Source organism: Brachyhypopomus gauderio, chromosome 9, assembly GCF_052324685.1.
Source record: "Brachyhypopomus gauderio isolate BG-103 chromosome 9, BGAUD_0.2, whole genome shotgun sequence".
NCBI lineage: Eukaryota > Metazoa > Chordata > Actinopteri > Gymnotiformes > Hypopomidae > Brachyhypopomus > Brachyhypopomus gauderio.
In genome coordinates this window covers 22,404,387-22,421,757 of record NC_135219.1, presented here as the reverse complement: position 1 = coordinate 22,421,757, position 17,371 = coordinate 22,404,387, and the positions used below count along the sequence as shown (strand labels likewise).

The 17,371-nt window shown below is 51.5% G+C and overlaps 1 protein-coding gene across 7 annotated transcripts in view; it reads left to right on the top strand.

Annotated features, from left to right (window-relative positions):
• Positions 1–17,137, top strand: part of nhsl1b (NHS-like 1b) — a 57,257-nt gene extending 40,120 nt beyond the window's left edge. For 5 of the 7 annotated variants that reach the window (XM_077017975.1, XM_077017976.1, XM_077017982.1 and 2 more), the window contains exons 3-9: positions 2,102–2,238; positions 3,822–4,008; positions 5,107–5,238; positions 6,639–9,821; positions 12,046–12,172; positions 13,203–13,241; positions 14,137–17,137. In XM_077017975.1, the coding sequence (XP_076874090.1) occupies positions 2,102–2,238; positions 3,822–4,008; positions 5,107–5,238; positions 6,639–9,821; positions 12,046–12,172; positions 13,203–13,241; positions 14,137–14,839 (4,508 nt within the window). In that variant the 3' untranslated portion in view covers positions 14,840–17,137. The remainder of the gene's footprint in view (positions 1–2,101; positions 2,239–3,821; positions 4,009–5,106; positions 5,239–6,638; positions 9,822–12,045; positions 12,173–13,202; positions 13,242–14,136) is intronic. The other 2 variants (XM_077017979.1, XM_077017977.1) reach the window with 2 other exon arrangements.
• Positions 17,138–17,371: the final 234 nt, after the last annotated feature.

Sequence of the window (17,371 nt, the reverse complement as noted above, 5' to 3'; positions counted from 1 at the left end):
GTATTGAGTAGAGGGAATTCTATACATCTCAAGTATCACGTTACTTCCATTAGTCATTAGTGGCTTTATTCATATCGCCTTTCCCTTCCTCTCCCCTCCTTCTTTCTCTGTGATCCTCCTTTCATGTTGAATGTGGTACACAGTAAGGCTATTGCTCACACACAAATACACATCCACACCCTGCCTTTCTGTTACTTTCTCACACCTTCCCCGAGGCCGTATTCAACTGTCCTGCTCGTCCTGCTCGTCCTGCAGGATGGGTTAGATGGGTTAGAGGAGAATGGGTCGCTTTCTCAGTCATGGCATTTGCATACATTCTCGGCGACTTGCATTTTTACCAGAATGGCAGCATTTTTGTGTCCTGCGAGACCGTTTGCGTATTCCGAGAGTGGCACCTCAGACATGAATACAAGTTAGTTACAGTTTTACCAGCAGTTTGTAAATGTGTAAATGGGCGGTGTCAGGTCATGGGCACCATCTCGGTCAACTGTGAAGCAGTTAGGTAGTAATAACAACACATCAATGGGTCCTGATAAAAGTGTTGATTTATCACTGTTTATAGAAACGTACATTTTATATGAAGTAATTCAGCTTGTATCACATACAAGGAAAAGTGTGCTTTCGTTTAGGTGTTTAACGTATATCCTATCGTGTAGCTTCTGCTAATGGACCTCTTGCGTGCCACCTTCAAACTCTCCTCAGAAGTTCAGTTTCTGAGATACGAGATCAGGTGGTTTTCGTCGCAAACAAAATGGACACCTTCACAAAGTTTATCATTTTATCGGCCGAGTGAGGCCGGTTAACCTCCGTTAAAGTCCTTGCAGAGACGTGCAGGAAAACACGTTATCCTTGAGTTTATTGCTCTATGTTGCCCCTAGTGGAACAAACTGTTATTCTATTTTTTAAGGCAGCGTCGTTCAAATCAGTTGCGGGCCACTTGATGGTTTTAATTTTAATCGTTCTAGATTTAGTTCTACATTCAAACAGCCACGTGTGGACTGCTGAGTCCTCGAGCTAGTCTCAGGGCCTGCGAGGTCTCTCTGTGTAGCTGTCGCTCCACCCGCTGCTCTGTCTACCGCTCTGCCTGTCACTGTGAGCGTCTCTCAGAGGCTGCGTGGGCTCTGGCTTCTCGGTGCGTTCCTGTGCGTGGGTGTCTGCAGGGAAACTACTGTGTGCGTGAGTCACTGCATGAGAGCCAGACAGTGTGATGCTTTTGTCGTGTCACACATCCACAGGCACGCCTGCGCACACAAACACTCTCACACACTCACACACACTCACACACACTCTGTTCTCCTGTCAGGTCACTCGTGGGTGTCAGGAGGGTTAGATTGTCACAAAACAGCTGCAGTGACTACCAGCAGAGTGGGTTTGGAGCTGTAATGGCTACGGGCCGTTCAGGATTAGCGCGCGGGTGGCTGTGTGTGGCCGTCCGCCTGCGTCGGCAGAGACATCCTCAGCCTCGCTGGTCTCCTTCGTGGAGGAATAAGCGTTTCCTCTCCTCCCTGCTGCCATGCGAGAGTGTGAGAGTGTGAAGTCGTGTGGGCGTACTTTAGGGTTGGGTACTGTGGCAGGTCTGTCTGTGGATACCAACAAGACATGGAACTGGCGTCTGCAGGAAGCAGTGTGACACTGAAACACACTTCACACACACACACACACACACACACACACACACACACACACACACACACACACACACACACACACACACACACACACACACACACACACACACACACACATCCATACATGTCAGTCCATCTGTTCTTGCCTTATACATACAAACACAAAATGGTGTTAGTGACAGATGTTACTTATAAACAGCCACATTCCCCTTTTTAACCCTTTTCTTTCAAAATGTTGTATTTTTTTATTTTCTGGTTTTACTACGCTCATTTATTAACATGAAGGAGGCTGTGCTCTTTTTTTACCAGTAGGGGGAGCACACTGATCACTCACTCAAATTTTCAAAGGTCTCCTTCACCTTCACACTACTTGCCATAAATGAGTGTTTCAGTGTCTTTCACACACGGTCAAGGGTGCTGCTCTTCCTCCTGACTGTGTGTATCATGTGTCTCGTGTGTGTGTGTGTTTGCAGAATGTGATAAGCTGAGGAAGGATGGCTTCCGCAGCTCCCAGTACTATTCCCAAGGCCCCACCTTCTCAGGCTCCGCCCACTCCTGCATCAGCCAACAGGACGAGGAGGAGGCAGAAGGCGATGATGTTGATCACAAGGTGAGACGCTGTAGGTAGCGTGAGTTCTCCTCAGTCCTGGACCTGCGCTTCCCTTCACACCAGACATTGATCTCAGCCTGGCGGGCAAACTGTGTGATTTGTGAGTAGTAACTGATACCATAACTGATAAGTGGGAAAGAAATTGGGTTTGCTGCCCTCTGCAGGTCAAAGCAAACATAAGCAACCCGTTTGAGTGCTTCTCCAAACCAGTTTCACATTCATACAACACCAGTGGTCACCAAAAATATTTTTTGTCTAATTGTCTTGGTTGTCCAGTTGTAGTGTTAGTGCTAAACAGACATAAAGATGCTTAAAGCAGTTGGTTCAACACTGCCATCTTGTGGTCAGTGTGTTGTTTTGCTGCTGTAGTGGTCCTCTCCCATATCTCTCTCTCCAGCTCTCTGGAGATCCACCCCACCTGCTTCTCTCAGCCTAGCGCAGACATTCTGCGTTAGCCATACTTGCTATACATTCAATAGGCTACATGTTACTATGGACATGAGTTACTATGGCGAAGCACAAAGATGGTCCCATAAATCAGCCAGATCCATTGTGAAGTCTTCTCTCTGTTTCCCGCTTTTTCTTCCCTCTGTATTATTGTCTTATATGTTACCACTACCTTAGTGTTCCCTCACATTCCTATTGTGGCCAGGGGTTAGAGAGGGCGGCCACGCTGGTGTCTTCACTGGGCCTCACTGGTGTTTGACTAGCGTCCTATAAGTCTTTTCTTTCCCATGGTAGACAGGTTTGTGGTGAGTTTGGGGTGTTTGGGTAATTGGGTATCTGTAACATGTCTTCAGCTGTGGAATTCATGTGGAAATCAGAAAGGGTATGAATGTTTGTTGTTGTTGTGTGTCTGTAATGGTAAGACGGATTCAAAAGCTTGATGTAGCTTTGTTAGTAAGTTTCTCAGTTTTGTGGAAGGCCAAACGATGACCCAGAAGGAGCCTGAGCTGTGGGGTGTGTGCCCGCCCTCACACCTGCACAGGTGGGCAAGGTGTGACAGGGGTACCCGGGCAGCAGTGTGTTGTAGCTCCCACTGACGACTGGCATTGTGTGAACAGAGTTGTAATGTCTGACTGAACTTCTGTTCTCCCTCTGCCTCTGACTCCTGTCTGCCTCGCTTCTGATTGGGGGTGTGTGTGTGTGTGTCTGGGTCTGCTTTCGCAGTCTGGTTGTGTGTGTGTGTGTGTGTGTGTGTGTGTGTACGCACGCATGCATGAATGTGAGTGTGTGTGCACGCGTGCGTTTCGTGTGCGATTGACCGTGAAAATGCACGGTTTACTCCTGCAGCGGTGGAAGATTAGACAGGTTTATAGAGTCTCGGCCTGAGCGTGAACTGAGGAAGGACGCTGTTGCGTAAGCAGTCAAACGAAAGCAGCAGTAAAAACTGTTTGGTTGGAGGAGACCCCCCCTCCTCCTCTTCCTCCTCCTCTTCCTCCTCCTCCTCCTCCTACACTCCAGCCCAAGGGCCAATCAGGGTCCCTCCTCTCTTCCATGATCATTAGTGCTTTGGTCATGCCCCCTCTGGTACCGGACGTCTCCGCTCACTCTCACCTCTCCCTGCACCTCCTTCCCCACAGTCCACTGCCTCCTCTGGAGAGGAGGAGTCGAGCTGCCATCCAATGAGGGCCCAGGCTCCTGTGCAGAGGGAGGGGCCAGAGGTCGATGGTCAAGAGCCACGGTACAAGACCCTTCCTACCCCCGAAGAGAAGATGAGGCAACAGGCTCAGGCCATTATGACTGACATTGTCCCCATCAACGTCACAGGTAAGACGCACACACTGATCTCTGGTCAGGAGTGTGCAGAGACTAAACCAGCTAGCCACGTTCAGTTAGCTTCGAAGGAACTGTCCATCACCAGCTTTGCGGGATGCTACGCCTTCCAGTGTAAGATAGACATTTGTAAGTGCTTCTCTGAGCCATTGCCAAGTGCTGACACCAGAATGCCTATTGCTTGGCTTGGTTATGTGGTGTGTCGGTTTTGTTTTCGGTTCTGTTGAGTGTATAAACACAGCATATGGGTAATTGCATGTTTACTGTTTAATGTACTAACACATTAACAGCTGATCCTTGGGTTATACCCCCACCACCAACTCTGACCTCTGTACTGAGGACTTTGTATTCCCTGATTTTAAAATTAACTGTCAAAGGTCAAACACAAATCAAGACATTTTTACACACACACACACACACACACACACACACACACACACACACACACACACACACACACACACACACACAGTTATTTAAGCATCTAAATGAATCCTTATAAAACTATTTCCCTCAATAGTTTGTTTGAAGGAAACTCATTCAACTCTCATTCTCTGCAGCATTCCTTCAAGACTCAGTTAAATTAAATAATACTACATCTCTCTCACACACACACACACACACATACACACACACACACACACACTGATCGAGTCTCCCGATGCTGCCAGTGCCTCAGATGTCGTAGCATTCTCTAGCTCAGTCTGCCAGCAGTACAATGAAATCAGCTCACCAAGGAACTGCCCTCACAGACTCACACACACACACACACACACACACACACACACACACATATCCTGGCTTCTACTTTGATCATATTTTTCCTTATGGTGGCCTGCCCGTACTTCCAGCAAAGACGTCATGAATTGTCCCCTTTCCCACAGATGACTGGAACTTCAATTTTATTTTTATTTTTTGGTGTTTTTGGGTCTGTTTGCTTAACTGTGTGTGTGTGTGTGTGTGTGTGTGTGTGTGTGTGTGTGTGTGTGTGTGTGTCTTTATGTTCTCTGCATGAGGACTGCATGCTTGTCACTAACTGCCTGTCTGCCTCCTCCTCCACACACACCTGCCCACCCGTCACCTGGTCTCCAGGGGAGACGTTTGACCGGCTGGCCAGCGTCCGCCGCACGCTCATAAGCACGGACACTCTGGCCCGCCGGCCCACCAAGGCCAAGCGGAGAAAGACTATATCAGGGCTGCCTGACCAAGTCCAGCAGGATCTAGGTATGCTATGGCTATGTCGGTCCCCGCCTCCAGTCTCTCCTGCTCCGCCCCCATCACCTAGACCCCGCCTCCCATCTACCCTAGCATAGCCTAGCGCATCTCCAGTCCCACCCTCACTCTTTTTTCCAAGACCTTCATCACCCCGGCGCCTCTGCGCTCCTTTAGTTTTGGTCTGTCTCCTTCAGCCGACGACATCATCCCACATCCCAACACCCATCACCGGCTCCCACAGTCCGTACTCCCGAGATCTCCTCACTTCCTGATTAGGTAGCGTCAGCGTTCGGCACCTGCGATGAGATCGAACCCCGTTCCACCACAGCCGGTCACGGCCCCGGGGTACGCGGGGGACCGATCACTTCCTGTTTCTGTGCTTAGGCGATGAAGGCCAAATACGGAGGGGGAGGAGCTGTAGCTAGAGTACTCCGCAGAGGGGCGGTGCCACACGAGGCCCAGGGGTGTGGCCACATGAAGCCCAGGGGCGTGGCCACACTCCCTCAGCCATAGTCGAAATGCTGTGCGCGTTTGTAGATGTAACGATGCATTTTTAGACCTGAAGATCTCACCGCTTTTAATGCCACTTCCTCCCACACTGGAATGGATACCGAGAGTTAAAAAAAATTCCTGTGTGGGGTGTTTCTTAAGCACCTGCTGTCAGTTATGAGGGAATGAGTCTAACCTTTTAACCATCCTAACCTTCGTGTCTAACCTTGGACAGACGGGTGTGGGTGTAGCGGTGGGGTCTGTGATGTCCTGCCCACGAGACCGTGGCACAGAGAAAAGTGGCTTAAGCTCCGCTCTACTGTTTATTCAAACACCGTTTCTCAGTACATCAAAGCAAAGCTGGTGTGCTAGCTGTGCTTTTAAGACCCGTCCTCTGACAAACAGCCTCCATGTCATGATAACTCTTGTACGGGGCTTCTGTTTTCCCCATTCAAAATGATGCTAAGGGGATTGAGCTTCATGGTGAAAGATGAACGGTGTGTGTTGTGTGTTTTTAAATTCCGTACTTGCTTTTGTTTTATCAAATTCAAACGTGCTTGTGTGTGTGTGTGTGTGTGTGTGTGTGTAAGAGAAACAGAATCTGTCCATGCTACTATACCAGTTGCTCATCCCTCATCTTGGAAGACTATCCTCTCAGCAAATGTACATTCACCCAAGCCCTCGTAGGACTAGGCAGTAAACCAGCAGTCTGCCTTTAGGCTATCAGCACTAATCAAAGTTTCCAGAAGTTATTAACACGTCAGATGTAGCTGCAGCTAATCAAATTAATTAGCTCTCCCAGTACACAGCCTTCAGTCCGACTGACCGCTGATGTCAGGGAGGGGCGTGTGGGAGAGGAGGGGGCGGGGTCAGTGGTAGGCATGTTCATGATCGTGTCTCCTCACCGTTGTGCTCCACAGCGATTAAAGGACGCGGAGGGGAACTCCGACCGCACTCCATGTTTATTCCCGGGCACTATTCAACGCTGGGCCGCTCCAGCAGCATGTGCTCCACGCGCTCCGAAAAGAGGGACTCCGGTTGCCAGACGGAGGAGGTAAAAATCGTCCCGCCGTCCGTGCGGAGGATCCGGGCGCAGCGGGGCCAGGGGATCGCCGCTCAGATGGCGGGCATCTCCACCTCGGCCAGCAACATCTCGGCAGTGCCGGACGGCCTCTCCGCCGGTGTGCCGGTGCGCGTCATGGCTCCCCGCTGTAACGGCGAGCTGCAACGCTGCCACAGCCTGCCACGCGGGGCACGCGTCTCTCTAAACGCAGCCGCCCCCTGCAGTGGCAACCCGCACGGGCCGGACGACAACTTGGCCGTGCCACCGCACCACATCGGCAGGCTCCAGGTCGACGACTCCGTGGTTCACATGAGGAATGCCCCCAGAACCAGCACGCCGACCCGGCCCAAGTCCCAAGAGGTGAGGGGGTCTCGGGGAGAGTGGGGCTCCATCTCTGGCCCCGCATGCGTGGTGTCTCCGCACGCCCCCTACTCCACGTCGCTCATCCCCAACGCCACCCTGTCGTGTTCGTCCGAGGTCATCGCCCTCCACGCCGCCCCAGCGTCCAGCCACCAACCACAAGCGGGCCCTCTCGCCTCGGCGCTCAACGGAGGGGGCGTGGCCGGCACCGACGCGCCGAGGGACGACTCGCTCAAGGCCGGTCGGTCCGACGGCACTTCGACCAGCCGCAGCACGACCCCCGCTGGGACGGCGTCTTCAGAAGAGCAGTGGATTTACGACGCTCCCGAGAACGCGCCGTCAATAAGGACGCTGACCTCCAACCGCTCCACCCCCGTCACTCAACTCTACAACAGCCCGGAGCGCTCGCCTAAAGGCACCGACTCCAGCTCCCTCTACTCCATGGACAACGACGGCTACTACACCACCATGCACATGGACTCCGGCCTGACCGATAAGAGTCACGGCCTGGCAGGCCGGCCCGCCAGGCACAGCATGTACGAGTGCATGAGCCAGCCGGAAGACCGCGCTTCCTGGTACAGCGACCACTCGCTCTCCCGCTCCATCTCCCTGCGGAAGTCGAAGAAGCCGCCCCTCCCCCCGGCCCGGACGGATTCGCTCCGGCGCAGGCCCAAGCTCGCCGGCCGCGCTAACGGAGCGGCGGACGCTAACCGCGGACCGGTGCTGAACGAGACGCTCATTGCCACCTTACAGCAGTCCCTCCAGAACGGGCTGAAAGGGAAAGGCTCGTCCACCTCGCCGTCTCACAGCCCCTGCAGCGACTACGAGGATCTCTGGCCGCTGCGTTCCCGAAGCCAAAGTAGCGTTAGCGGCGGCAGCAGTGGGATGTCGGCCGCGGGGGTCGCTAACGTCTACTCCATCTGTCACGTCACACCGTCGCACAGTGACACCAGCAGTCTGCGCTCGGACTACGCGGAGTCCTGGGGCTATTACGTGGAGTACCCTCGTACGCACGGCGAGCAGACGACGTCGTCTCCTCATGCTAACTCTGGGGGCGGTAGAGGGCAACCGGTGGTCATGGCAAACGGACATGGTATCCAGGCGACGGTGCCCCCTTCCCAGGTTGACGCGTCCGCGAAGCCTCAGGCTAACGCCTCCTCACCTGACAGGGTGCATCGCCTGACCTCCCCTTCCAGTGGTTATTCAAGTCAGTCCAACACGCCCACAGCCGGCACCCCTGTCCCCTCCTTCGTGAGGTCCATGTCCCCCTCCGGCTGCAAGCCCAAGCCCCGTGTGCCTGAGAGGAAGTCGTCTTTGCTGTCTTCTGTGTCCGTCTCCTCCTCTTCCACGTCGCTGTCCTCAAACACCTCTGATTCCACTAGAAACTGCATTCTGCCTCCGCCTCCTCCACCTTCCTCGACATCCGCAGCTCTTCCGCACACCACCCCGACGTGCCCTGTCTCGCCCACCTTCCCACCCCCACCTGCTCCTGCCCTGCTCTCCACCCCTCTGCGGGACGCGCCCGTAAATTTGCCGTCCTCAAACTCGTCTCCTGAGTTTCCTCCACCCCCTCCACCAGAGATGTTGGATGATGACGACATGTCACTTAATTGCTCTTTCAGCCCCACTCTTCATCGACCACCTGCCCCGCCCCCTCCCCCGCCCCCTCCGCCTCCCCCTCCCCCTCTTTGTCCTCCCATTGGCGGTGCTTACACTCCTCCCACACCCCCATCCCTGCCCACCATAACACCAGCTATTCCTTCACCGGCCAGCTTAATGGGAATTAAAGACCGGCTCAAGCCTGTGAGTTCAGAGAGAAGGACCACCTCCATTCACTCTGAGGAGTCTGGTAGGTCTGCCATGCCAGTAATCACCCCCTTTGCCCTCCAGAGTGTGCAGCTCCGATCAGTCAAACGGCCAGAGAACACTGAGGAGGGCGGTTCCAAGTCTCAGGAAACGGGGGGTGACCAAATCGCGACTAAGCCTTGGACACCGGTGAAGTTCAACAAACTTGAACATCCGGCTGTTTTGCCTCTGGACTCTTGCTCTGCTCCAGTTAAGAAAGAACCACTAAGACCATCATCTCCACAGAAGAAGCTTCCTGCACACAGCAGCTTTGCTGCAATGCCAGTTTATGAGGCTGTGAAAGAAATGCCCTCTGAACAGACTTGTGGCCTTTCAGTTGAATCTGTAGACCTTAAAGAAGTTGTTGCTAAGGCTGAAGTCGATGGGCTGTCGTCGCAAAACCTCACACCCAAGAAAAAGCCTCCTGTGGTCTCCAAGAAACCCAAATTTCTCCTCAGCATCCCAGCCGCAGCACCTGAGAATGTGGAGGAGGTGGAGGAACAGACCCAGGCCGGTGTGAACGATGCTTCTGAGCTTCTGACCGTTTGCTCCAACAGCACAGAAGCTCAGGAATCCCTCTCTGTGGTGGAGAAAGAGAACGACAGAAGCAAGATTAACAGTTCATCACCGGACGAGCTGAGTGAATCCGAAAGTAGTGTACCTCCAACTCCTAGTCAAGCGGAGGAACCTTTCCAGCCTGACGTTCTCCAGGAGGAAGGTGCCGATGAGGAGAAGGGCACTTCGGAGGAAGAAGAGGAGGAAGAGGCTGATGGAGAGGATGAAGATGGTGTGGGTAGCACTACAGGATCTGTCAGCTCCAAAGATGATGAAAATGGTGAGTCAGATCTTTCCTAATTTTGCTCACTGTAGCGAGACATCATTTGTTAATGTGGGTGACATAAATGCATACATTTTTCATAACTGGTCTTTTTTTAAATGCTGGAAATATGGGACTCGAATAAATGTTCCCTAACTTTCCTTAAAGAACAAGGGGAACGTCCAGACCTATTGCACACAAGAGAAACTTTGTTAGCATTACAACAGCTGTGCTTTTCTCATTTTCTAAAGGTTAATTGTGTCATCTGGTAGTTAATCAGTTTTATGGAACTGTGAGTGAACCATTGCTCCGGATATTGCTGGTTATTCTGAGAATTAGTTATGCTGTGTAATTAGGGAGGTTTTGACTTTCTCTTCTCTGGGGGTGTCGTAGTGCAGTTGTTGATACTCAATTTGCCTTTTTCCTTGTGGTCAGTAGCAGCTGAGGGTTTGGTTTACCTCCACTGTTCTTGCCCTGGTGAGCAGAGACACCACTGCAGCAGCCATTTGAATTTGTTCTACCTCGTGCTCTCCTCTCTTTCTCCAGCTCCCTCGTTCTGTGTATTCCATCCTCCCTTCCCACCATCTGTCCTCTATTCCGTCATTATCTTGTACCATCCAACACACTCTCTCCCTCCCTCCTGTCGAACTCTCCCTCCTGTCGAACTCTCTCCCCTGTCTCACTGCTGATCTCTCTCCTCTCACAGATATTTTAAATGCTCTTTTTCTTGTTTATTTCCCACCGTCACACTGGCTCTGTTGCTCACTCTGTTTCACTCTTTCCAGTCTGTTCCTGACTCTCACTGTGCTCTTCCTGAGCCTCTTTCCCCTCATTCGACCTCTCTCTCTCTCTCTCTCTCTCTCTCTCTCTCTCTCTCTCTCTCTCTCTCTCTTCCTCCCTCTCTCTCTCCCTCCTTCCCTCCCTCCCCCTCTTTCTCTCTCTCTCTCTCTCCCTCCCTCCCCCTCTCTCTCCCTCCCTCCCTCCCTCCCCCCTCTCTCTCCCTCCCTCCCTCTCTCTCATCACGGTAGCAGGATGGGCCGGTCTCCCTGGGGCAGGACCACTTAGAGTGGAGGGGAGGAGTGTGGGCCAGCCCTGGATAGAGAGGAGGAGGGAGAGAGGGAGGTAGGGAGGGAGGATGAGTAAAGGGAGCGCGTAACGTGAGTTCGCCTGCATCGTCTCGGGCAAGTGCAGATGGGAGACGAGCAGAGACGGAGAGAGAGTGTGGGAGCGGAGCAGGTCGGCTAAGGGAGAGGCGCAGTCATCTGAGAGGATGTAAGATCACGACCTTTTGCATTCGTCTTGATAGCTATTTGATTTGAGGGGTCTGTGTGATTGACTGTTTGTCCTTCTGCGTGTCAAAGACTGAAGGAGGTGTCTGCATGTTAGGATGTGTTTCTCACTTAGATGAGGCAGCGGATCTGACTGCCAATTGTTGGACTGTAGCAGGAACTGCAGTTGGGGGACTTTGCTTGTCCCGTCATCTATGGGTATCACGTCTTTCAGTTAAAAGATCTCCGACTTCTGGTCTTGGCTGTACAAATTATAGTGTGTTGATTATTTTGGTCCACAATGTGGGGTGTGTGTTTGTCTCGACCGCTGTCTGCACACTATATATAGATGCAGCATGGCTTTTAGCCATGATTGGCTTTGGAATGTGTACAATGCATGCAGTGTATATTTTACAGAGTGTAAGAGAATGTGGGTGGGTAGTCTTCTCCATGAAGAACAGTGCGTGTCAAAGTACATTACAGCTATAGCTCTCTCACTGCTGTGAATGCCAATGTGGGTTTCGTGTTGAGAGAGAGTGTGAATGTAACACTGTGCCATGCGTCTCACAGGTGATGAGTGTGTGAGTAACACTGCTGTGTGTCCCTGAGGTGAGGTGTGTGTGTGTGTGTGTGTAACACTGCTGTGTATCCCTCAGGTGAGGTGTGTGTGTGTGTGTGTAACACTGCTGTGTCCCTCAGGTGAGGTGTGTGTGTAAAACTGCTGTGTCCCTCAGGTGAGGTGTGTGTGTGTGTAACACTGCCGTGTGTCCCTCAGGTGAGGTGTGTGTGTGTAACACTGCTGTGTGTCCCTCAGGTGAGGTGTGTGTGTGTGTAACACTGCCGTGTGTCCCTCAGGTGAGGTGTGTGTGTGTGTAACACCGCTGTGTGTTCCTCAGGTGAGGTGTGTGTGTGTAACACTGCTGTGTGTCCCTCAGGTGAGGTGTGTGTGTGTAACACTGCTGTGTGTCCCTCAGGTGAGGTGTTCGAGCCCAGCACGGCAGGCTCCTCGCCGGCACCCAGCGTGAACGGCGACGCCTTCAGGGACATGGTGACGCCCACACGCCCCCGCACCACTGAGGACCTCTTCGCAGCCATTCACAGGTACTCCTCCCCTTGGCTCTCAGCACCACCTCCTCCTCCTCCTCATGTGCCTCCCATCCTGCCCCCCCCCCCCCCCCCCCCCCATCCTTAAGCCCCCTCGCCTGTCCTATCGTAACTTTAAAGCAGGCCGTCTTCTCCGCTCTCGGACAAATCCATCAAAGTGGGAGCGCGGAGCAGGCGGAGGGGGACAGGCTAGTCCAGGATGTCTCCGACGGGGACGGTGTCCTGGGCTTCCTCCAGTTGTGCAGCTGCCAAGCACGAGAGGAAACCTCCTTCAGCCATTCATTATTCAGGAGCACAACACCCCCGTCCTTATTGCCAGAGGCTACAGGGTCAGATGGGTCTTAGCTTAGCGATCCGGGTACACATGCTGGATATGTTTAGCATGCACACGTGCAAATATATACGCAAACTTTCACAGCCATTTTGAATTAGTAACCACACTCCCATACCATAGAAATGCACTCTTGGCTCTGTTGCAGGGAACAGCTTTTTGAAAGAAAGGGGGGGAAAATAAGATCAACGCCATGTCACACTATTTCAATCGAGACATTTGTTCTTTCTGCTACTGTGAATGTGTGTGAGAGTGTGAGTGTGTGTGCGCTTTCACCCAGAAACAGTATAACAGTGAAATGTTGTTAACCTTGAAATAGAAGTCAACATTGATGAGGTGTTATACCTAGCCTTATGTTACGTGTATTCAGAATTCGTGTTTTCAGTTTTATCTTTAATTAAGTAATTTTATTGAGATGAAATTTTATGCGTTGTTGTTTTTCCAGTTTGCTAATCATATCCTTTTAATTAGTTTGATTTCTCCGCTGCCGTAATCCCAGTCGGATTAAGCGTAGGATCTGATAGAAGCGATCGGCTCCATATCTGCCTGTCCTCCAGCCTCTCGTGTCCTGTCTGCTTGTGGTCCAAGTTTTTCTCTTCTGTGATTGGTTGATTCTACAATGTCTCTTGAGCGCATCCTTCTCTCTCGTGTCTGTCGTTCTCTCCCTCCCGTTCTCCTTCGGGCTCCGCCGTACAGCCACGCCCCCCGGGGCGGGACCTCCCCCCAGCACGCCAGGTGCGCTCTGGCAAGTAATTTTCCGTTGGTGCTTTCCCTCATGCTGTGACGCTTGGGCGGGATTAGCCCCGTAATCCCAGTGCAGGGATACGTTTCTGCTCTCTTCACTCGCTAATCCCTCACTCCAGTAATCTGCAGCGGTGACGCAGTGCTAATGAATGCGATTTCTCAGAGAAGCCATTGGACGGCCAGAGCGGACCTCCTGCGCCCCTGCTGGCGGGGTGAGGAAGTGCGCCGTCGCATTTAAAATGCTTTTTGGGCACTTTTCCCTCTTGGCTTTGTTGATTAATTCCACCGTTCCTGTGCTGGCGTTAGGAGCAGCCCTCAAAACCGCAAACCATGCAGTTTTCACCTTTCCATTGGCTTCTAAGTGACTGCATTTGAATAAAAGACTCGAGTGCAGTCTGTGCTTCACCTGCCACTGATATCTAGTGCTATTAAGTTATTCCTACTTTTCCGATGTACCTGCAGCATGGACTCCTCTCCTGGGTTACTCAGGTAAAAATGGCAGAGAAATTGATAGAGGGTGGTGGCTCATCTGAAACAATAATCACAAAGTGAACTCTTTGAGTCTGTTGAGCCTGGGGGGGAGGGGCCTGAAGCAGGCTTAGCTGAGGACTATGGGTAGAGAATGTGTCCTCCATGGTACCCGCTACAAAACTAATGCATGTATAAGCCAATGCACTAAGAACAGAGAGCTGGCTTTAAGATGCTATTTGCTTTTGTATTTAAAGTGTCCCATTCCTTTAAGAGAAAAAAGGCTTTTTTTTTTTTTACTTAAAAAATAAACGTTTCACTTGCCTCCTGCCTTTTAACCATCCCTGCGAAAGCAGACCCAGACACACACTCACACACACTCACTCACTCACTACCTTCTCTACCTTCCTCTCTACAGATCTAAGCGGAAGGTCCTGGGACGAAAGGATTCTGAGGAGGACCGGTCTCGAAGCCACTCCTCCTCTCCCCCAGCCACGCCCACAGGGATGGGCCCCACCCCCACCCCCACCCTCAGCCCCGCCCTCAGCTCCTCCCTGCCCCGGCCGTCGGGCTCCATCCAGCGCAGCCTGCGCAAGACGGCCACCAGCAGCGACAACTTCAAGGCCCTGCTGCTGAGGAAGGGCAGCCGCTCGGAGACCAGCTTCCGCATGTCGGCCGCCGAGATGCTGCGCTCCACGGACCCACGCTTCCAGAGGGCCCGCTCCCTCGACTCCCCGCTGGACCCGGGCTCGCCCGCGAGCAGCCCCGACAGCCCCTGCGCTTCCCCCAGTCGCAGCAAGAGGGCGCCAGAGGACTGGGCCCGGAGCGAGGGCGTGCTGCCCTCCCGGTACTCGCTGGGCTCCCCGGCGCCCATGTCCCCTTCCTCGCTGGTGGGGCCCAAGTACGGCCGCTCACGCACGCCGCCCTCGGCTGCCAGCAGCAAGTATAACGCCCGCAGCCGGATCCTCAGCAGCCCCATGACCGTCATCTGTGAAAGGGAGGGGGAGCTGGCTGAGAGCGGGGAGGGCTGGGATGAGCCACGCCCTCTTTTCCCAGTAGCCACGCCTCTTGCGGCCCCTCTGGACTCCCGCAGCACTTTACATGAAGAGGAGAGCAGTTAGGGGTTCAAAAGACTTTTTCCTCAGATGAGGGGATGTGAGTCCACCCTGCAGACTGTGCCAGTAGAGCCAGAGACCGGGGGTGTGGGTCCGGGCAGCTCTCCAAGCTCTGGGCAGGACCACGGCGCAAGACCACGAGGTGCCTCATTCGTATTGGTCGAGTTTCAGTTGCATCAGCTGTTCACGAAACCAGGCCCAAAAACAACAGAAAGAAATGGTCATTTTTAGTGTTGTTTGTTAAGGAAACTGTGTTCCCATTCATGCTAATACGTTCATTTCCAACAAGCTTCTCCATTTGACTTCTGTTTCCTTCTGCTTGTTTGTGCTCGTTATCTTCTCCAGTCTAATGGATTTCAGGTCTAACTGTAGATTGGAAACATGAGTTAATAAAGACTGATCCACAAGCAGCGTGTATTAGCAAGAGATGCGGGATTTGCTAAGTGATCTATTTTGGCTGTAGACGAGGGTGGGTGAGCTTTGCTTGTGTGGAACGCTCGGAGTGCTGCAGAGACTCCCTGTAGCGTCCAGATCACAGTCCACTCTGACAAGCCACCACCACCTCCTGCCTCCCGTCCCGGAGGTCCGGGGAGGCGCCGTTCCTGTTGGTGGTGAAGACAGGCATGCACACCGGGTCCTGAAGTGAAGACCCAGCACCTGCAGGAGTGCTGGAGCAGCTGGGAGACACTGGGATACACTGGGAGACACTGGCTCGCTGGCGAGATGGTTCGGAAGAGGCGGGCGGGATAAAGACCTTTGTTTTGATTTTTAGCGTGTAGGTTTGCACTGTGTATGTGTCTGTTTATTTGTATGTTTGATCATTTTAAGAAATTATGCCTGTGTTGGTTGTAACTCATTTGGCAAAGAAAGAGTAATTTTTTTACACAAAAAAGACAAAACTTGCTTAAAACAATTAACAAACCTGCTTTGTTTGTAATGGTTTGGGTAACCAAAGAGCTAAACAGTAAAATATATATATATATATGTACCCTGGGAGTGATTCTGGATAGGTGACAGCATTTATCTGAGGGTTCTTTAAAGGATACATTTGCTATTTTCAGCCCAGACCTTATGAAGCTGGTTGTTTCTCATTTCCTATGAGAAATGTGCAAACCCTCACTGATAGATTTAAGGGTTTTTTGGGGTTTTTTTTACCACTCAGCTGACTCTTCTCACTGGGATAATCGTTTAAGCCCTGAAACACCTGGGTAAAGGTGAAACACAGTTGTACACTCAGTAGCTTCTTCAGCTTAGTGTAGCTTAGCCAGCCATCCCTACTGTCGTCTGGGTTCCATCTCCAGTCTGACGTAACAAGTGCAGCTCGTCAAAATGGTTTGATGAGGACTGAATGTGAAAGCAGGTATGAGTGAGACATTCGGCAGGAACTGGTCACAAATGGTTTGGTCTGCAGTGGATGAGGAGGGGGAAAAGGGTTTCTGAGCATACTTTGTCCGATTTTATTGAGACTCTTTCGAGGTTTATAGATGGTTAAAGTGCACTGCAGCAATAGAAAATATCAGGTCTGCTACTGTTGAAGGTGCTCTGAACAAACATCAAATACACGAAGACGGCTGTACCGCATTTCACCTTTTGAAAACGTTTGTGAAGACTTGAACAATCTTCCCACTGGAGTGTGGAAGCAGAGCGGAGAGGAGCTACAGATGAGGGGTACGTTTCTCAGAAGAACATCTGTGGGCCACGTTATCATATACATCATTAGGAATCATTAGGAAACAAGTTCAATAAGGTATGGCCTGAAGATGCCAAATCTTAAGGGTCTGGTGAAGAATTGCTTTTACTTAAAGGCTTAATTACTAACTCATGTACTTTTCCATAAACACTCTTCTTGTGAAGTTTTTTATATTTTTTATGTATATACATACAAAAATTATTAAGAAATAACATCTGGACTTATTTTCAAAGAATTTGTACATTTTAGATGCCCTTGTTAGAGGGGAGTGGCTTACTATTGTAGAGTATTTATTTTAGAAAAGCTAGAATGTGATTTCAAATAGTTGGCAGGGATTTAATTGGGAGATCTACTTCTGAGTTTATTTTGGTTATATGGGGAGACTACATCACATTACCTTTCAGCCATCAATGACACTCTGGCTTTGAGATTTGTTTTTCTTTTCCTATAGCAGGACGTTCATGAAGTCTCACTACCGTATTGTCGATACAGAGTTAGAACAGGTAACCAAATCAGGGAAATGGTGAGATGGAGGAAGAGATCGATGATGCAGATGACTGCTAACCCTCTTGTGTACGTCTCTGTAATAAAACTTAGTGATATTTAAAAACGGCCCATCTGTCCTGTCTGTGTCTTGATTCACTGCCACCTGTCAGCCAGTTGTCCAAACCCCAATCTCATTAGCGCCGTCGCCATGGCACCCACAGCCATTTGTCATTTGCAAAGGCTTCTGGGAGGTCATCGCTGATCACTCTTCTGTATCTACTGCCTTCCTCGTATTGACTATTGCTTACTGTAGATGCATGTAGGACTCTGGCAGGCTTTGGGCTACGAAGTGCACAGAGCCA